Consider the following 20,431-nt stretch of genomic DNA (forward strand, 5'->3'; position numbering starts at 1 on the left):
ATATATATATTTAGCGAATGCCGCTATTAAGAAAAAGTTAGTGAGCGGAAGCAGTGCTGGGGTGTGCGCAAATAAATACGGGGTCTTTATAACCGTTCGCGCGAAACGACGAAATCTCTGTATTTACAAGAATTTTCAAGCTCGCAGCGCGACACAATAAAGAACGGGATTCCTTCGACTGAAAACGCAACGTTAAACAAAATGGGGCAACGCTGAACAAAGAAATCGGAACGCTAAGAGATCGGCTCGCTAGGTCGCCGCGGCGGCTCTCTCTCCCTCGCGGGGAGAGGCACGGATCGGAAATCGCGCACAAGGGGCGCGACGGCGTCGATCGCGACGAAGGCCGTCGGAAGGCTCTTGCACGACGGACGGGAGACACTCGCATTCCCGAGCGCGATGCACTAACGCGCGTTTACGAGAAACGGGGCGCAGTCAAGTCCGGAGCGTCGAGTAGAAATCTCGAAGAGAATCGGTGGCGAGGAACACTCGCGAGCGCGTCCGCGACGTTTGAGATTTTAAACAAGAGCGAACGCTCCGGGGTCCTCAGGGACGCCGAAAAACAAATTAATCACGAAACAAAATACGAAAAAACAAATTACGCGTGCGAACAGCCGTTGTTTTTATCGCCGATTGTTTCGACCGCCACATATATATATATACTAGAGAATACTTACTCTACGCTTTAGAATTCAAAAGCTCTGCGCTTTAGAATTCAGGTGTTAATCTTTATACCGGACTTTATATATATATATATATATATATATNTTTATTATATTTATATATATATATATATAGTCAGAAAACTATAGTGCAAAAACTCATTGACAAAAGATCGAGGAAAGAGTAAGTATTTTCAAGTGTAGGAATAGTGTTATTCTAAGAATAACGTGAATTCTAAGAATAAGATATGTGTATATTGTAAATGCAAAAACATATGAGAGATATGGCAAAAGAAAAAGCAGTGCGTGAATGAATAATCTGTCTTATGCACACAGCGCGTGATCTTTAGCAAGTTTTAATATTGCAGATTATATATGACTGGGTCGATCAACAATTCGGCGTCATTTCGTGTATTGATACCATTTTTTGAATTTTGGCATGCGACACCTCTTTCATGATAAGCTGATAAGCTGATTAGACAAAGAATCAACTAGATTTTATCATCGGTTTATCATCTGAATAAAATGTTCGATGGGAGACCGTACACGACTTCGTATTTGCGACACAGAATCTGCGTTAATATTTTATATATTATACATCAATATATTTTATGCATCAATTACTTCGACTTCACTTTTTATAGTTGATGCCCATCGCTGACGTTATATAAGCATTGAAGAGAGTTAATCGAAACATCGATGTTCGCTTATTTGTTACAATCAATTGTTTAATATAATATATGACTGTTAATAATATATAATATATGACTGTTAATATATGACTGTTATAACAAAAGTGAGTCTCTCACATGCCTATCCGTGTTCGAATTTACTTTTAACTCGTAGTTAATCTCGCATCGATTACTCCAAGCGATGTTAGAAATACGAACACGCCATTTGAAATATGAGTAGACGATTTATTACATCTCGTTATCGTCTCTGTTGCGATATGTGCCATTAATTTTTATTACGCAACTATAACGCGCACGCTCGCGAATAACTTTGTGTTTTATGACTGCGATGCAATTCAAATAGCATACTTGGTCACGTCCTTCTAGGAAAAAAACTTTGATTTAATGAAAGTGCTTTTTCTCTAATACGCAACTTCTGCGTTTCAGAATAACAATGCTGCTGCTGCTTGCTCTCTATCTCTCTCTCTCTCTCTCTCTCTCCCTCTTTTTTAAAAAATATTGAATTGGTTCATTTTTTGAAAATTGGAGCTAGTTGCGACCTCATTTCGAGATATAATTACGTATTATGTTTGCGTATGAGGTCTTTTGATTGTGGTACTTACACTATGCTGTAAAATTCAACTTAAATTTTGTAATCGTTTTTACACGTCCTGAGAGGATATATCTTATACTGAGAAAAAAAGCTATTGAATCGACAAGTCGGCGAAACCGGTAGTCCTCCTCATTAAGAAAAAAAAAAACATATCGTATCTATTGAGCAAATTACGCATTGACACAACAATACGTTGCATTAATACAATCGCTGATTGCGTTAATATAATCGCTGACTAAGTCATAATCGTTGAATCTATTAATAATTCATTTACAGCAATTGTATAATTTATTCGATGGAAACGTTGTGAAAACAAATTTGTTCGTTTAAGCAACATTTCGTTGAGTCTACCATTTTTTTTTTTAGCATAGAACGATAATAAACAATCATTCACTCTCTCTCTCTCTCTCTCTCGTTCGGCTGCTTTACATATAAGGCGCGGCCTTATATTTCCGAGTTCGCCGTCGCAGAAACTTACCTCTGTGGACGGCTCGGAGGCACGAAGGAAGAGACCATTGTCGGTATCTGGTAATCGCTGGGCGCGTACATCGCCGACGGCTGTCCGTATCTCTTCTCATCGTCGGCGGGGTGTATCAGCGCGTACTTGTCTTGGGACGTGCGCAAGTTCTGGCTGTCAGGGCTCCCCGCGGATCCCTCGGAGGCCCCGTTCAAGCCGCCGATATTGCACAATGTGTTGTGCTGCTGCGACACGTCGAGCTGAGTGTCGACTTTCACGCTCGGCTCGTAATACCTCTGCTCCGGGGGTGCGATTTGCACGTGGCCGTTGAGCGCGCGTTTGACGAAGGTGCAGCCGCCGGTGCCCTCCTTCGTCGTGTAGACCGACACGAGACTGCCGTCCATCAGGCTGCGGACCATGGGGTTCGTGTTTGGCATGCTCAGGCCGCAGTTCTCCGGCTTGTCTTTCGCCGCGCACTCCGCGGGATTGTTCTGTTGCAAGGTGCGCGGTGGCGCGCACAGGCCGTTGTACGTCGATGGGAAGCAGGGCGCGTTCGAAGCGATCTGCGGCTCCTTCAGCGCCTTCCGCTGCTTGTCCTCCTCGATCACTTGTTCCACTAGCTGGAGTAGCGCGCAGTCGATGGTGTCGCTGCTGTTGACGATCGTCCCTGAGGAGTCGTAGGTCTCCTTCCAGCCGGACAGAGCGTCGAAGCAGTCGCCGAGCTGCTCCTCGATCTGATAATTCAAGGGTGTCTGGTAGTTGGACGGGCTGGACGCGTCGCCGTAGGACTGGTTGGACGAGGACGAAGAGGACAACGCCTGTGGCACTCGATAAGTCGGCGTGACCTGCCGAGGGGGGCCCGATCGATTAATTGAATGTTTCACCGTGCTGTGAACTAGTTTTGCATCTGGCGGTCGCGGTAACGGGAAGCGACGTATGACAGCGACATGACGTCGATTGCGCGACTGCTCGAGCATTTCGCGGCTCTCGTCAAATTGTGATAAAAGGTACCTCGCGCGGACGACACGATGCCACGTGTGTCGCTCAATGGCGATTCTTTATGTGGATTCTCCTAAGAACGAGAGCGACTGTGTTCTCTGTTTCTCCCTCTCGTCGTTTTATTCTCTTCTCGCGGGTATCAGGTGTGTCAATTAATTCGGCGCCTCTTGTCTCACCCATTTCTAATAAGCATTTTAAATCTAAATATTTTCCCGTTTAATTGATTTTTAAATGATTTTAAAGAACTGCCAGCTATGTTTATAAAACACTACGTGACATTGCGAAATGATCAGCACAACCTCAAAAAATAGTAGTGAACAGTATTACTATCGATAGAGTGAATATTTGACATTATATTCTTTCAGCATTTCAACTGCTAAAAAATATTGTTCAAGCCACAAAAATCATTTGTTCGGCTCTAGACGAAGGCACAGTGAGTCAAACAACTTGTGAAAAATAGTATCCAACATTTTTAGAAGATTTCAAGAAGCTTTCTGTGCGCGCGTGCGCGTGTGTGTGTGCGCCACAATACGGTTGACCTCGCATAATAAAAAGAACAAAAAAACGCCATTTTTAATATAGGCTAGGAAGTTATACCACATCTGACTTATCTCCAGAATTTTTGTCCCTTCGGATTTTTACTCGTTTTCAGTTGTTGAAACATCATTTAACTGACATATATTTAAAACAACAGAAGACAATCCAAAAATTTATCGATGACTTTATTCATTCAAAACCACTAAGTTTTTATTACGATGTAATTCGATAGCTATCCGACAGATAGTGTAAGGTCATTGAAAATAATGGAAATTATTTCAATAATTAAAATTGTACACCTTTCATTGATAAATAAATAATAAAGTAAATAATAATTTTTGGTAACGAAAGTACCGAATTAATTTATAGACCTAATATTAAAAAATTTGATATTAAAAAATCCTGCTTCACGAGACATACTAGATAGGCCGCATTTCACTCTTGTTATCAACTCATAAGAAAACCATCAGACTAAAATTTTCATCGAAACAAGTAAATGACATTCACAGAGCTCTGAAATTTACGGTCAATTAATAAATAAAAAGCCAATAAGAGCGTGGGTTGTTGAATGCGAATATTGAATTATAGAATAAATAAATAATATTAAATTGAACTTTTCGAAGAATCATCGTAATATTAATTTTGTAATTAAATACTCACATATCCAACGAGCTGCGTTGGCTCATACTAGATTTATATTTATTAATACAAAACTTTTATTTTCTCTCAAATACAAAAATGCCTTCTATGAGAAAGAGTCACGATCTGTCCGATGATAAATCAACGTGTACATCGCATACAAATCTGACACAACGATTTCACTGTTTATGCACAGTTCACTCACTGGAGAAATCGTTAATATTTATACTGAAAAAAGTGCTACCATTCAAGTAATATTTATTTGATCCAAATGAAATGGATACTTGAATTCTCCTTGGCTAAAAAATATTTATCAGAAGTAGAAATATAATTGACAATATACAATACATTTCCTTTGTATAAGCAAATATTTACTTGTATCTGTTGGAACTATTGCGACAAATATTAAATTCCTAATATTAAAAATATCTGAATTTATTTTTAGAAAATATTTTCTCGTTGGGCAGAAAAATCTAAATTTAGAATTACCAGGTTTCTTCAACGGAGAAGAAGCATTACATAATTCTAATAAATACTTCTTTAAATTTAGAACCTTAAAATTTAGAATTAGAACTAAATTTAGAAATTTAGAAAGATTTTATATTTGCATTTAAACAAATATATTTACTATTAAAATATATTTAAAATATATTTAAGCTATTAAAATATATCGAAATATATTTAAATCGATAAAAAATATTATTCGATTTAAGAGACCAAAAAATGGATAATTACGTTTACTCAGATCTAGCAAATCTTTTCTTTTCTGTGGAACACAAGCGCAAACCTTCTCGAGTTACTCGTGAGGGAAGTTCTTTTTCGCCTGCATCCTGCCTCGCTGATTCCGCGTGTACGGATTTGCCGAAGTATTTTATGCGCGTGTAAGCTCATGCATTTATGCAGACGCTGCGGGCTTACCTGCGGTGAGCCAAGCGGGCTGTCGATCACGTTGACGTGCATCTGCGGCGACTCCAGGTTCGCGCCGGAGCCAGGTGATTGCGCACGACTCGACGCACGACTGTTCGACCTCGAGACGACGTAGTTGTAGCTGCTCGCCGGCGAATCCGACCAAGTTTTCGCTCCCGGCGACGGAATCGAGTGGCTACCGGTGTCCGAGAGCACCGCGGCTTGAAAACCGCCGCGCGACAGGATGTCCATCAAGGACTCCTCGCCTGGGTCATTCACGACTATGGAGGGAAGTGCCGCGGTCTGGAATGAGATAAATCCTCCTTTGTATCAGAACTCTATGGGCGAGGATTTCCTGCATCGTATCGTTGCCTTGGCACACGTAGCGTGAGCCACGCTTTTCTTATCGAGTCGAATAGTAATTATGTAATAGTTATGTAAGGAATTTTAAGAATCTTGCGTGAAAATACACAAGGAAAGAATCACTTATCCTCAGTTATACTCTTTCGCTCTTATCACATGATAACGTGCTGGATTTTGTCGTACGAATGTTTATGATATGAATTTCTTTACTACGCAAATTTTGCGAGACTAAAACAACATAGACGTACATTACGCGCACCCACTATTTAGTTAATTATTATTACACGGAAAAAATCTCAGTTCGTGTGATTAAATAAGCGTCGAACTAAAAATTTCCACTTCTCTCTTCTCCGTCTTCTTTAATACTTTTATTTTTTATTTCCTTTAACATGCAAACTGATCAACTGTCAGTATTCACATAATTCTCATAATAATTTAACAGCCGTAAACGACACGCATGAAGTAAGTCGCGACAACCAATCACCTTTGCGGAAAAGAGAGCTTCAATATTTCGATATATTCGAGATATTTGAAAACACGCTTTTTTCAAAAACAGTCTAGACTGGCACAGACACACGCTGATCACTGTTACACGGAAAAAAAATCTCAGCTCGTGTAACTAAATAAGCACTAAACTAAAATTCGTTGACGGGAAAATGATAGCTCCGTTACTGTCAGAGCGCGTAACCTACGTGATGACAGACGCGAGTCGAATAACGAGTCGCATTGAGATCGAGATTTCGAAACAGCCAATCAGCATCGTGAAGAAGGAGCTCCGACGCTTCGATAATAAATTATTTTTAAGGGACAGCGACTAATTTTTACAATTTTATAATTAAAAAGAAATTTCTTTTAGTTTATCGATAATAGTCTTTTAATAATTTTATAATAGTCTTTTAAGCTTTTTCATTATATGAATGATCATTAACTACTACTGGCCAGTCGTTTGCTCTCCGATAGATTATCAATGATGGGAGATGAGAAGAAAATCTATAAAGTACTCACGTCGCCGCCGGGCTCGTCGTTGCGGAAGACGTTGTCGTCGCTGTTTTCGCTTGCCCAGCCGGAGTCTATCGTTAGACTGCCGACGATTGCGCCGATTGACAACTGGTTCCGAGCAGAGTTCGACAGTTGGTCCAGCGCTCCGTTCAATTTCTCACTGTAATCCTTGTTCCTTAGAATCTGCTCGGCGGTCTTGTCGTAGTCCATCGCTTGGGCGATGTCAGCGTTGTCGTTCGGACGCGACAGCCAGCTTACCATGGAGTAAGGGTGTCCTCGGGGGGGCTGGAAGTCTGGCTTGATCGGACCACGCTCGATCAGGTCGGAGTCGTCGGAATTCTCGGGCTGGTGTTCAACTCCCTCGTTCTCGTCCTCGGAGTCTTGGTTCTCCTGTAGCGCACGACGTCGTTCTTCGTCGCTTAGCTCGTGTGTGCTTAACGGCTGACGGTCCTCGCTCTTTTCAACCGTCACGTTACCTTCATTGTTGTTGATGTCCTCGTTGTCGGTCTGACGATTCGTCCGCAACTCGCCGGTGTCCCGATACTCCACATTATCCACGTTGCCGTTGGTGACGCGACGTGACGTCTTGCCGACGTTCTTGTTACAGTATTCGTCGTCCTCGTCCTCGTCGCCGTCGTTGTCGTCGTCGTCGTGGTTGCCGATGTTGCGCGACAACCGCAGGTTCTCGATTTTCTCGATGATATCGTCGAACTTGACCAGCTCCTTGCAAAAGTCCTCGTCGAGATCGAAGTTCTTGTCCGCGTCCGCGCTCGAACGGTAAGATGTGTCCGGGCTGGTGGACATGTCCTCGGACTCGGTGGATCCGTAGTCCTCCTCCAGGGAGCTCACTGATGAATAATCCGGAATCGAGACGCGCTGCAGCGCCCGCTTCTCGATCCGTATTGAAGAAACTCGACTGGGATTCGCCATGTTTCCTGTATCTGGGTTTCCCCTAGCTTCGTGTAATATATGGTGGATTGCCTAAGGAGAATCGTGTCCGTGAATCTGCGAAACGTGAATAGCATGAATTATAATCGGCTCCTCTCATATCCCTTATGATGCATATATCCGCGCGTATGTTGTTTTATCACGCGATTATATAAGTTACGAGAGGATTCATTCTAATTCGCTATTCATCTTACCGGCGATGAAATGAAATTGCCTGGCGAATGAAATCGAAGTTTCCGACCTTCGTTTCGTGCTCGGCGAATAACTGTGTGTCAGAAATTACATTGCGCACGGAGAAAATATCATATTCTACCGCTAAGAAACGCGATTTCTCAGTTTACTTTCCTTCTTTTAAGAAATAATTATCTTCAACGAAACATATTTTCTTTTCTCGACATAGCCGTCTTAAAATATATTTTTCGCAAATTTTAGAAAAGCTCATTATTACACTCAAAAGACAAATTTATTCTCTTTCCAAATTTTATATACTTTACCGAAGACAAATTTTAAATTCGGTTCAAAATTTGAAGAAGCACACACAAACCGAAGTTTATTTGAATCTATTTTGAGTAAATTTGATGCTTATGATAAATTTATGATATATATATTAACTTATGAAAAATACTTCAAACAAATAACGTTCACTTGAATGTAGTGTGTATTTTTTGTCTGTACACCTGCGGATTTCCGCCCAACTTTCTAAATGAATCGTAGATTTTACGTCATTTGTGATGTTAGTTGACGTTACAGAGTTGTGTTAACTTCGATTTTCTTCGATTGCTTTTCACGGTTATTATGCGTGTTGGTATCGCGGATCTCCATTGAAAGCGCTATCATTCGATAATGCCGTTCTTCGCCGTTGTGTATTATCCGTCAAAAAAATACACATCACCGCATTCGCGTTTTCACGGTCGAGCCAAGGAACAGCTCACGAACGAACGGTTAATAGCGAAAAGATAAGCAATCGAATGGGGGTAACAACTTAGTATTGCACATTATGAGAATACCGACTGCGCGCGTAACTGCGAAAATTATCGTTCAACGGTCAGGTATCACAGAGTAGAAAATTAATAAACTTTCACTCTTAACAAAGAATAGTTCGTCGAATTATTCTCAACTTGTACTGCTCGCCCAATTTTTGGTCGGTAACTCGATTCGTTCGTTGTTCACTCGACTGTAGACTCACTGCGAAAATTTCGAGCAAAGGTTGGACGAGCGATTTCGCACGGGCGCACATATTTGATTAACAGATTTTCCCAATGAAGTTTAACCCAGCGGCGAATTAAAGATCCGATTAAACTGAAGCGTAGTACTGTTCGGGAGCGAACAAGAAGAAAATGTAAGCGAGTCTCTTTGCAAAAATGAAAGCTGGCATAGCGATTTTGTCATGCAGAGGAAACGTTATCTCGTCTTGTTAATTCTGCCAATTAATGTAAATCTTGTTTGCCGTCAAGATTCGCTTTCATCTCTCTCTCTCTCTCTCTCTCTCTCTCTTTATCTTCCTCTCAGTGTTTTCTAATTTTTCCAAATCCCAAATTAAAATTCTGTTGAAATTCGACTAAATATAAATACGTGCGTGTGAGGACTAAATACGTTATCCTATTTGTATTGAGAAAGAAGCGAACTTTGTAAAAATCTTCTTTATTCTTTCTGATCGTTAATAATAATTCCAAGTTCGCTGTCTCTAATATCCGATATTGAAACAAAAAATACGGTGAGAGCAAAATATCTAAAAATTGAAAAATATTTATTTGGTAGGCACTAATAATATTTACTTAAATCTAAATTCTTTGATTTAAATGGGATAACGGTAACAATTCTTAGTAAATAAGAAACATTAAATACATTTTTTGAAACATTGATTTCATGTGGATTTTACAAATATTTTTACAGATTTTATAAAGGTTTTTAAACTGTTGCTAGATAATATAATATAATATATAATATATTCCTAAATATTAAGATCCTAATGTAGGAATATTATTTTTAATGTTTCGGTTTCGGTAATATTGTTAACAATGACGTTGTATACAACATTAAGAATTACATATTTGAAAATGTTATATATTATAAAAATATAATACGTTATTGTAATAACGTTGTGTTAATGATTTCTTGCTTACTAGATTGCTTTCATGAAAAACTATAGATTTAGAAGAAAATATATATTTATAGATATATATTTATAGATATAGAAGAAAATATATATTTTTCACTTGAAAAAAAAGTTTTTTTAATATACAAATATACATATTAATATAAATAAAAGAAATGTTATTAGCACTCCTTTTCTTAATCAATATGCTTGTCCCGTTAACCTCCGAAAGCTGATTAAAGTGCCATGCAACAAGCTGAGTAAGTACCTGCCGTTCTTCATTAGTGAATCTGTGAATAAAATTTCCTCAACGAAACATTTTTACAGTTCACCTTTCAGCATCCATAGCTAATAAGACGTGGCGCGGTCTCAGGAGGCATTGTGTGTACATCGCGGAAAATAGGCGCGCGCGTTAGTGGGAAAATCGCGGTGTTTCTCAGTAATCGTTCATTTAATATACCGACGAGTTCTTCTTTCAGTCGTGCACGTAGTTTTCACTTGCCGTAACACGCGATTACCGATTAATCGGTATCCACAGGTGCACGCGTGCACGCACGTGAGCCGTACATCACGCGTGATGGATACGTTGCGTTTACTTGCGACATTGCACGACGCATAAACAAGTTTTTGCTGGAAAAATCGAAGAACGCGGTGCCTTTCGCGGGAAATTCAATATCGACTTCCGCTAATATCCGCGATCTGATGTAATCTGCATAATACAATCCTTTAAAGTTTTTCTCGTTATCAACGGATTTTTACTAACGAATGTGACTAATGATAAAAGATTTCCCGAGAACGAAACCTCGACGCACACCGAGGAAGCAGACAAACAGATAGGCTCCGTCGCTTGGTTTTGCTTGGCAACTCTTCAAAATTAATGCACATCACCGATGAATATTTTGAGCGTCGAGAGTCAAACAAATTGTGTTCCGTCAAAAGGATTCTGGGATTTTATCGAGAAAGTCGTGTATGGAAATTGGATAATATTTAATCATTGTTTATGTGTCGGGACATTATCGATCGTGCTTCTGCGGTGTGAATCTTAATCTCTATTAGTCGAGGTAGATTAAACGAGTTGAGTGGTTCTACCGCTTTACATACATGCCGTGAGAGTATCTCAAGGAAAAACTTGATTCAGTCCTTTCTTCCGCACCCGTAGAGAAATATTATGAAAACAGTGAAAGAATCAAACGTACATATTTTTTCATTAATTATTCGTTTCTTATCAGCATTCAGTTTTTGCAAAGCCAAGATGTATGAACTTCTTCTAATTTATAAATGTCGATACATTCATTCGAAAATATTGACCATTGAGACCACCACACCACTGAGTCCGACTCGTGAGATGCACTCGTGTCCAAGAATGAAAATAAATCGAATTCGTTATAACTTTATGCAAGGGAATAGGTAGTTTTTATAGATATTTCGTATTGGAACTTGTATTAACATGCTGCCAACGTCATACACATGTGACATATTATGCCAAACGCTCAATTTTCCTATTTAATATATTTCATTTGCGCATTTGTAAGCATTGTGTTAAGCACAGAGGGAAACCATAAGCACACAGCGTGGACGATTGTGAGCGATTTTGAATTTAAGGGCGGTACCGGGCGTGTCGAGATGCGATATTTGTATATTTTAAGAAATACTATATATCGTATGAAAAGCTCGTGCAAAATGCTGAATTTTTCTATTTAATATATTTTACTTATACATAAGCCTAAACATGCACTATATTAAGTACAGGGAGGACCAAGCATACAGCGTGGACTATAGTGAGCGACTTTGAATTTAAGCGTGGTACCAGATGTGTTAAGCTGCGATATTTTTGCATATCTTAAGAAACACTGTATCGTATGAAAAGATCGTGTAAAATGCTCAATATGCCGATTTAACATATTTGATCTGTGTATAAGCGCAAACACGTATTGTATTAACCAATTTCAGACCGGGCTGCAAAAATATTGAGATCCATAAGACTCAAGTACCGTTTTAGGGTAATAGAGACCCAAAGAGCTCAACAAATCTGGGCACGTGAAGTTAGCATCCCAATATCAGTTCTCGATAGTTCTGATTAGAGTTCTAGCTTCCTTTTGAGGAAGTATTTGAGGAGTATAGGAGTATTTTTATATTCATAAAAATAATTCCAACGATTAACCCTTTGAGTGCTATGGACGCATATATGCGTCCAGCGAAAGCTATCGGTGAGAACTATGGACGCATATGTGCGTTTAGCTCTGCTTGGCGCGTGGTTTGCGTCGTGCGTAAAATTAATTAAAATAATTAATGCTCGAAAATAACTTTCTTGTATTATTCAAGTGGTTGCGCCTTGCGTATTCAGTCGACAGAGTTTACATTAGCGAAAAAAGTATTCCGTTTCCAGCGATCGAAACTGCTTGGAGCGCGCCGTCCATGCGGATTGCTCGCGCCGGGAGTATTCAGCACTCAAAAGGTTAATACGAAAAAAATTGCGATAAAAAACGGAGTGCTAATTTCACACGCAAAATCATGACCAGATAATTTTGAATAGCCTTTTTGAGATATTTCGAGGAGTTCTAGAATTCCTGATAGAAAATAGAATTTTTTTTTTCAAAAGTTTGAAACAATATTAAAAATTTGACATCAAGCCCGAATAGTTCTGAATAGCGTAATTCAACTCGATGAATTCTAGAATTTCTAATAAGTAAAAAATATCAAATACCTACAATTGTTTAAAAAATCAACACCGAAAATTACGAGAGGCAAACGTTTGAGGTCGGATAACTTCTTAAATATTGGTCGGATCGTTTTGGACCATAATAATTTCCCGTAGAACTCGTCGACTACTGTTGAAAAACACCGCCAAAACTGCTGGAACTTAAAAAAAAATGTTTTAACAATTATAAGTATTTGATATTTTTTTACTTTTCAGGAACTCTAAAACTCGTCGAGTGGAATCAAATGGGCGATTGAAAAGATCCGGTCTTGATTTTGTGAAGTTAGTATTCCACTTTTAATTGTAATTTTTTTACGTTAATTGCCGGAACTTTTTTCATGAATATAAAAATACTATCTTCCATGAAGAAAAGCTAGAGTCCTAATCAGAACTATTGAGAGCTTGAGGTGCTAAATTCACATGCCTTAAGCAAAACAGAAAGGTGCTGAACACGCAACGCAAGCATGGATTATAGTCGGCGACTTGAAATTTAAGTTCGGTATTGACGTGTCAAGCCGCGACATTTGCATATCTTATGAAACACTATATCTTGTGAAAAGCTGTCGTCTCGATATTCCAAAAATCAATACAACTTCAAAGGATCGAAAGGTCAAATAGACTAGGAAGAGGTTTGGTAACAAGACTGACCGGACCAGATTGGCCGTGTTCCTCTGCGTTGCGGGTTACGCAGAAAGCGAATTAATTACCTCGGGCGTTTCCTTTGTACGTGGAGGCGATGGCGTTGCAGCCTCAGCTGCGGGACACTTTCACGAAGTTCCTCGTCGACGCTCGTTCACGAATTCGTCAAATAATCGCAGGGTCGCGCATCGAGGGCGCGCGAGCGAGCGACCCTTCGCTCGCAAGAATGCTCCGAAAAGCGCGAACCGGGAAACGGACGTTTGCGCTCTCGAGAGGACACTTTTTGCGTCGACCTCGATTCAGCGATTCGCGATTCTTATCACATCGCGTCGACATTCCGCGCTTCACGCAGTTTCCATATCTCCGCGTCCCTCTCACCCTCCCGCGGGCTTCTTCGGTACAATCGTCGCCACACCGAGAGAGATTGCGCGAAACTTATTCCCCCGTTCGCACCTTCGTCTTCTGGCTCGTCTCCGCGGAGCGCGCGCTGCTCTTATCCTAGGACGGTAACGGCCAAGTTCGCCTCTCCGCCAATATGTATTTCGTTAGTATCTCGTCAGCCACCGCCTCTATCTTGTTTTGAGGAGATACGAGTCGGATGTTCTCATCGGTGACTCTCTCTCTCTCTTTCTTTCTCTCTTTCTTGTTTCTCTCTCGCTCTTTCTTTTTTCTCCCCCTATCTCACTCTCACTTTCTCGCTTGCATCTCTCGCAGTCGCGCGAAATTACGTGCCAAGTGCGAGCGCGAAAACAATTTCGGCAAGTCTCCGGCAGACCTCTTGGCAGCCGAGCGATGCGAATTGCTCGAAAATTGGTTGCGCGACACCACGACGATTTCTCTCCAAGATGTCAGACGGACGGGCCTCGTTTGCGATTCCGCGAACGATTCGGCCCCGCACGCACACGATTGCACATTTGCGCACACGGCGCACTTCGCACCCCGAGGAACACTCGCGATCGGAATAAAGTCTGACGTGCGAGAGAGAGAGAGAGAGAGAGAGAGAGAGAGAAAGAATCTGTACACACGCGGCTCCAATACCGGGCGTACACTCGCGAGCTCTTTATCTCAGGTCGCAATTTTTGTCGAGCCGGCGACTCGATATCACCACCGCCGCATCATCGGCCTTTGTATCTCTCTCTCTCTCTCTCTTTTTTTCTGGCGTTTTTCTCTTTCTTCCTTTTTCTCTGTCTCTCCGTTCTCAGTCCGCAGCCGAGGAAACTGCTTGTCCCGTTTTCTGGAATTTCCGCGCCCGCTTCTCCTCTCCGCTGCTTCTAATCGCGCGCGTATTTCCCAGCGTACCCTTGTCCAATGAGCGTCTGGTATCCGCTGCGCAACGCTGTGCACGCGCGCGCCGTGACCGCTGCTGCCAGCCGCAAGAGGAAGAGAGACAAGCGAAGGCCGCGGTAAGAAGGCGCGCGCCGACTCGCGGATCGTTATCTCGTGCTTTTCGCGCGACGTCTCGCGTTGTCTCGTGCGCGTACGCGACGTTCAACGTGCCGATCTCGAGCGATACGCGGCGACGACTGGCGCGAGACTCGTACGCGTGCCGGTGGCGCGACGCGACACAACGCGACGCCGTCTCGCGGCACGTCATCGTCGTAATCACCTGCGCGGCCACCACTAGCGTAGTTAGCCGTTCGGCGGCCCCGACGCCCCCCTCGACGTGGAGACTGTACGACCGACGCTCGTATTTTAATCCCGGTCAATAGTGTTTGAAGGCTTAAACCTTGAGAAACTGACCGGTCGCGATCCTCCTCACATTCAACTCGGTCAGTTTCTCGAATCTCGAGGTTTAAAATATATACCGAAAATCGGGACTTAAGATCGCCTCGAATTCATCTTCGGATGCTTTGTAGCCGATGAAACAATCAATGCGATATCTGAAAACGAAGCTGAGACAATCTCGAATGTAAGATCTGACTACCTGATAAATATCCGCCTTACATCTCGCCGGTGTCAGAGCGGACGCGATGACGGAGCGTCGCCGCCGAGACCGTCGGAAAACATATTGGCCGCATCTTATCGTCATCAATAACCACATTATCGCACGCATGCATCCCTTCTTATCGAGTCGGCCGTTCTTACGCAACGGCGAGGTCTACAGCTTTTCATTCGGAGATCTCCAGTTCGACCTTCGATCGAATCTCCTCGAATGGTCCCTCCATCGCTCGCGGGTATCGTACGCGGGCAGACGAGTCGTCGGGACGTTCTGCGCGTTTCCAATTGTCGCCGACGGGCGAAATCTATCGATCGTCGCATCGGCGTCGTCGATATACCAAGAGAGAGATTACAGACTTATTTTTGGACTCAATTATATCTTTTTTACGATTTCAACCGCAATAGTAATAGTAACAATACGCATGGAAGCTTATTACCACTGACTATAGTAAATCGTTCTCCTGAATATAATTCTCTCACTGTAGTGATTATAGCTGCAAAACGTCGAATATTTTACTCTCGGTGTACACGAAGAACGCGATGGAAGGAGGCGGTGAGTGTAGGATTGGAAGTTACCAGCGAAATTCGGCTGTTCGCTAATTCTGTAAGTCGTCGCGCGCTGCTACGGCCGTGGCTCGAAGCGCGGCCATTAATGCGCATGCGTCGTCGATGATGTCATCGTCGTTCGCGTCGCTCTCGCGGAGATACGTTCGGCTCGCGCCGAGCATCTTCTCTCGCTGCTAATATCGCGCCGGCTGAACGGCGGCGTCGCGCGCACTTTCCGTCGTTCTCACTATGCAGTAGCCTGCATTAATTTGAAGGCATTATTATGACTGCGCCTTATCTCCGGGGTCCGTCGGCTCTTGTTTTTATTTTTAGCCTCACATTGGAGGATTTCTGTAGGTAACGAGGTGTATTCAAGGCGCGCGCTCTGTTTTAACAATTGCGGCGTTGCCTGCGCACACGAACGTTCACGAATTTTGTTTACCGGGGGTTTACCGTGCGCAATCCACATCCTCTGCAGAGAGAGAGAGAGAGAGAGATCACGTGCTGAGGGCGCGTGTATAATGGACACAAAGCGTGAAATTGCGAAAACGCGTTCCTTCGCGTAACGCGACCGACGAGACGAGTGAAATGTGCGCCCGGTGTATCACGGTGGACGCGCGACGAATAAAATTCCGGCTAGCGAGAGCGAGAGAGAAAGAGAGAGAGAGAGAATGATATTTCTCCACGTGCGGCACGAATATACGCGAAGTCGCATTTCGTGGCTGCATTTGCGTCTGCATTGAAATTCGAGAGGACGTGAAAGGACACTCGAAAGAGAGAGAGAGAGAGAGAGAGAGTACAGATCTGTGCGCGCGCGCGCGCGCTTCGAAATGAGAATCTAAAATTCTCTCTTAAATATATACACGTGAAACGAAAGAGGTGTTCTATTTGCATGCGAAGCGTGAACTGCAGAACGCTGCAAGATATATCAATGGCACAAGGCACTTTACAGATAATGCTAATATTTACACAGATATCGTAGGAAAAATGTCGACTGGTGCGCAAACATACGCGATCGCGATCAAAAGGCGTTTGCTCGTTCGTTCGCTCACTCGCTCGTGCGATCTTACAATCGGCGCACAGCCGCGGTGCTATTCAACACTTTGAGAAGCAAATCAGGATGCACTATGTATAGCATCGCGACAGATCTCTTTTCCACGGCTTCTCGAATCGAGACGCCGCAATGGTAGTTGCGCTACAACTCAGACCGTTGAAAGATACATCAACGGACGCACGTTGAATAATATAGAGGAAAAGCACCAAAACCGATTTTATTCCCGGGCCATTGCCATTTTATTCTCGGGCTGTAAAACTTCGTGGAAAGTATACAATGAAAATTTATGCACAAATAGACGCAAACCAGCAACTCTCTCTACCAAAATATAGCCTTATGAAAATTACTACATATTTCATTGCAAATAACTATTAGGTGTCCTGGTTAGTTTTGAGGGATTTTTTGCAAAATTCTGACAATTTGTGTGGAACCCATTTGATTTCTTTTTGAATCTTTCCCGATGCGCGTAAACGATCAGAAACGGTTGATTTACCAACATTTAATACTTTAGCTAATTTTTCAAGCGTTTGAGCTAAGTTTTCATCCAACAATGCCTGCAATTCGACATCGTCGAACTTTTTCAGTTGACCTGAACGTTCTTTGTCTTTCAAATCGAAATCACCACTTTTAAATCGTCGATATCAGTACTCACATTGATTGAGCAGATTCAGAATAAATTTATGAGATGAATCGGTGAGCTTCGATAGCCGTTTTCTTCGAATCAAAATAGTAAAGTAACAGATGAAGAAAATGCTCCTTATCATATTCCATTTTCAATTGCATCAAACAGCACGGTTATGTTTACGAAAACACAGGACCTGTGTTAAAGGATTTGTAGAAATGTACAAGCTTTGAAATGACTCACCAACTTTCAAAATGTGTCAAATAAATTTGTAGCTGTAGCCATCTACAGTGAGTCCTCAAAACTAACCGGAACACCTAATATTTTTCAAGATGTTTGAGGATTAACGCTTCTAGAAACTAGGCCTCGAAACCGACATCTCTATGATACCTGTGAGAAATCATTGAAATAAAATAAAATCACTTAAATTACATTATTTTGCACATTTATTATATATACCCTTATGTTTTTTTAATCTTGTATATTTTCAAACCATAAAAGTTTTACGATGTATATTGCTCTTTTATTATCAGGTCGTCAAGGATGAAATTTGTAGAAAAAAAGGCAAAGTTGGTTAATAATTTACAAATATAAGGAATTCTTTTATTCATCAAAGTATGCACCCATATTGTCTATACACTTTTGCCATTTAAGCGGCAGGTTGTTCAGGCCGGTAGTATAAAACCCTGGCGGACGAGAGTCAATGAATTCCTGGAAGGCCAGTTTTACAGCATTGTCGGAATTAAATTGTTTTCCTATTAAAAAGTTGTCCAAATTGCGGAAGAAGTAGTAGTCAGTGGGGGCTAGGTCTGGTGAATATGGAGAATGATGAAGAAGTTCCAACTCCAATTCCTGTAGTTTTGCCACAGTCATTTGTGCAGTGCGTGGTCTAGCGTTATCATGCAATAAGATAGGAGTCGATCTGTTGACCAATCTAGGCTGTTTTTCTTTAAGTTTTTACATCATTTCGTCCAGTTGGTTGCAGTATATTTCCGCTGTGATCGATGAGCCAGGTTTCATGAAATCATAATGGCTCACACCTGCGCTAGACCACCAAACACTCACCATCAGCTTCTTTTCATGAATATTGCGCTTTGGAGTGTGTTTTGGTGATTCATCCTTGTCCAACCACTGTGCTGAACGTTTGCGATTGTCATATTGGATCCATTTCTCATCACAAGTGACAATTCGATTCAAAAATGGATCAGATTTGTGACGAGAAAGCAACATCAAGCAAGCTTCCAAACGCTTTTGTTCTTGTTTTTCATTCAGTTCATGTGGAACCCACTTATCCAACTTTTTTCACTTTACCGATTTGAGCTAAATGAGTTAATATTGTTTGTTTGCTAACACCAAACTTCAACGATAATTCATAGGCACTCTGAGATGGATCAGCTACCCGTTTGATTTCACCTATTTGTCACTTCGTATCACCGGCGGATATTGCACGATCATTTTGCGATTTGAAAATTTCTGGCAGCACGAGTAGATCAGATTTCTGCGTCTGTTTTCAAGCTGACGAATAATAAGGCGCCGCCGTCCGACGGCGAGTTTCGTTAGGTGCGTTAACCAATCTGCCGTCGACGGCGTCGACGCCGTCGCCACGAGGAATTGGCACCAGGCGCGCGCTGCATCTGTTCCGCAATAAAGATCGAAAAGGGTCCGGCGAATGTCGGGGCGTTTCTGATTCATCGGGATAGTTTATTTCTGCCGACCGTCCCGTTGCGGCCGTTCGACACGCGACACGCAACCCGGCAACGTCACTCCTTCAGCTCTACACTCTTATGCTTTTATCATTAATTTCTGCGCTATTCTTTTTTCGCGAACTCGACGGAATCGCCTCGCGCGCGGAATTCGCGTGCGTATATAAATAAGCGCGTCTCCTCTCCTCTTCTCGCCACTCCGCCGTTTCTTCGCCCCTTTCACCTTTTGTTTCCTCCGTTTCGCCTGCTGAAGCGAGTCGCATCGCCGCGGAACCATTTCCGAAGGAAGGCCGACCGGTTCCAAGTGCGTTCAGAGATCGAGTCGATTACGATGTCCGTAAGTTAAATTAGTTACGATCCTCCCGGTCGGCTGTTTAGCCGATCATTATCAGCGTGTTAAGCAAACGTAAACAGATAGCGTATGCTTCAATATTGAAGAGCCTCCCCACTGCTATGACCAGCGTTAGTGAGCGGTAAATTTCTTCTGCGCCAGATTCGCAAAATAATCACACACACACACATACACACACACGCGCCGACAATCTGAGATATTAATTATTAAATATGCGTTGAGAAAACATTTTTGGTATTTGTAACTATGATCGCGTACGTGAAATAATTCATAGTCAGGAGAACCATTTTTCCAGTGGAGGGAAAAGCACTAAAACTGACATAGATGTGGAAAATCGACATACCCGTATTTCCTCTGACTATAGAATACCGAACTCTATCGAACAATATATGAATTTCATCTACTACATGCAGTAGGTGGAGCTGAAGTGACAGTTTCTGTTTGCAAGCGCGTTTGATTGGATTATTAACGTTAGTTAATTTTTCGATATATTGAAGTTTTTCTTGAGCTATCTTTTTAGAAATTTTTAAATAACAAATCGACAGTAAACAATTTAGCGGACAATACTGTTTTGTAATGACTTTTTGAATCAATTTTTTGTATTTTATGTCAATCTTTATTGTCTGTCATTGAATCGTACAAGAAAGATTAGGATTAAGTTATTCTCTAAATAGACATATGTTAGTTTTTACTGATTTTTTAATTGACATACCCGAACTTTGTTGGGAAGTATCATTTTATAGAATAAGTCGAAGTTATCGGTGATTACTTTTACCTTGTTTCTTTTATTCGTTTAAGTTGGTCAAAATCAGAAGATTCTTTTGTACATATTAAGAGATATATAAGATTAAAGATAACATGTAAAAATATATAATAAATGTATAAAATAATGTAATTACAACGTTTTTATTTTATTTTTTAATAATTTTCAAGTAGGTAATCATATATTAAGTTTGGAGTCTACTTTTCCGAAACGTCATTTCTTGTTTAAAA

The 20,431-nt window shown here is 41.6% G+C and overlaps 2 protein-coding genes across 2 annotated transcripts in view; both read right to left on the minus strand.

Moving 5' to 3' along the window:
* LOC106746629 overlaps positions 1-14,758 on the minus strand; it is a 22,770-nt gene extending 8,012 nt beyond the window's left edge. Inside the window, exons 1-4 of the mRNA XM_014623418.1 lie at positions 13,292-14,758; positions 6,850-7,848; positions 5,494-5,784; positions 2,422-3,245 (exon numbers count right to left, since the gene is read on the minus strand). Coding sequence (XP_014478904.1) covers positions 2,422-3,245; positions 5,494-5,784; positions 6,850-7,773 — 2,039 coding nt within the window. The 5' untranslated portion in view covers positions 7,774-7,848; positions 13,292-14,758. The remainder of the gene's footprint in view (positions 1-2,421; positions 3,246-5,493; positions 5,785-6,849; positions 7,849-13,291) is intronic.
* Positions 14,759-17,986: 3,228 nt separating this feature from the next.
* Positions 17,987-18,613, minus strand: LOC106746479 (histone-lysine N-methyltransferase SETMAR-like). Its single transcript, XM_014623111.1, has 2 exons — positions 18,424-18,613; positions 17,987-18,330 (listed from the first exon to the last, which is right to left on the minus strand). Exons 1-2 carry the CDS (start codon positions 18,611-18,613, stop codon positions 17,987-17,989), a joined length of 534 nt encoding a protein of 177 aa, XP_014478597.1.
* Positions 18,614-20,431: the final 1,818 nt, after the last annotated feature.

The sequence above is a fragment of the Dinoponera quadriceps genome, unplaced genomic scaffold, assembly GCF_001313825.1.
Source record: "Dinoponera quadriceps isolate SergipeBrazil2010 unplaced genomic scaffold, ASM131382v1 scaffold192, whole genome shotgun sequence".
In the NCBI taxonomy this organism is placed as follows: Eukaryota; Metazoa; Arthropoda; class Insecta; order Hymenoptera; family Formicidae; genus Dinoponera; species Dinoponera quadriceps.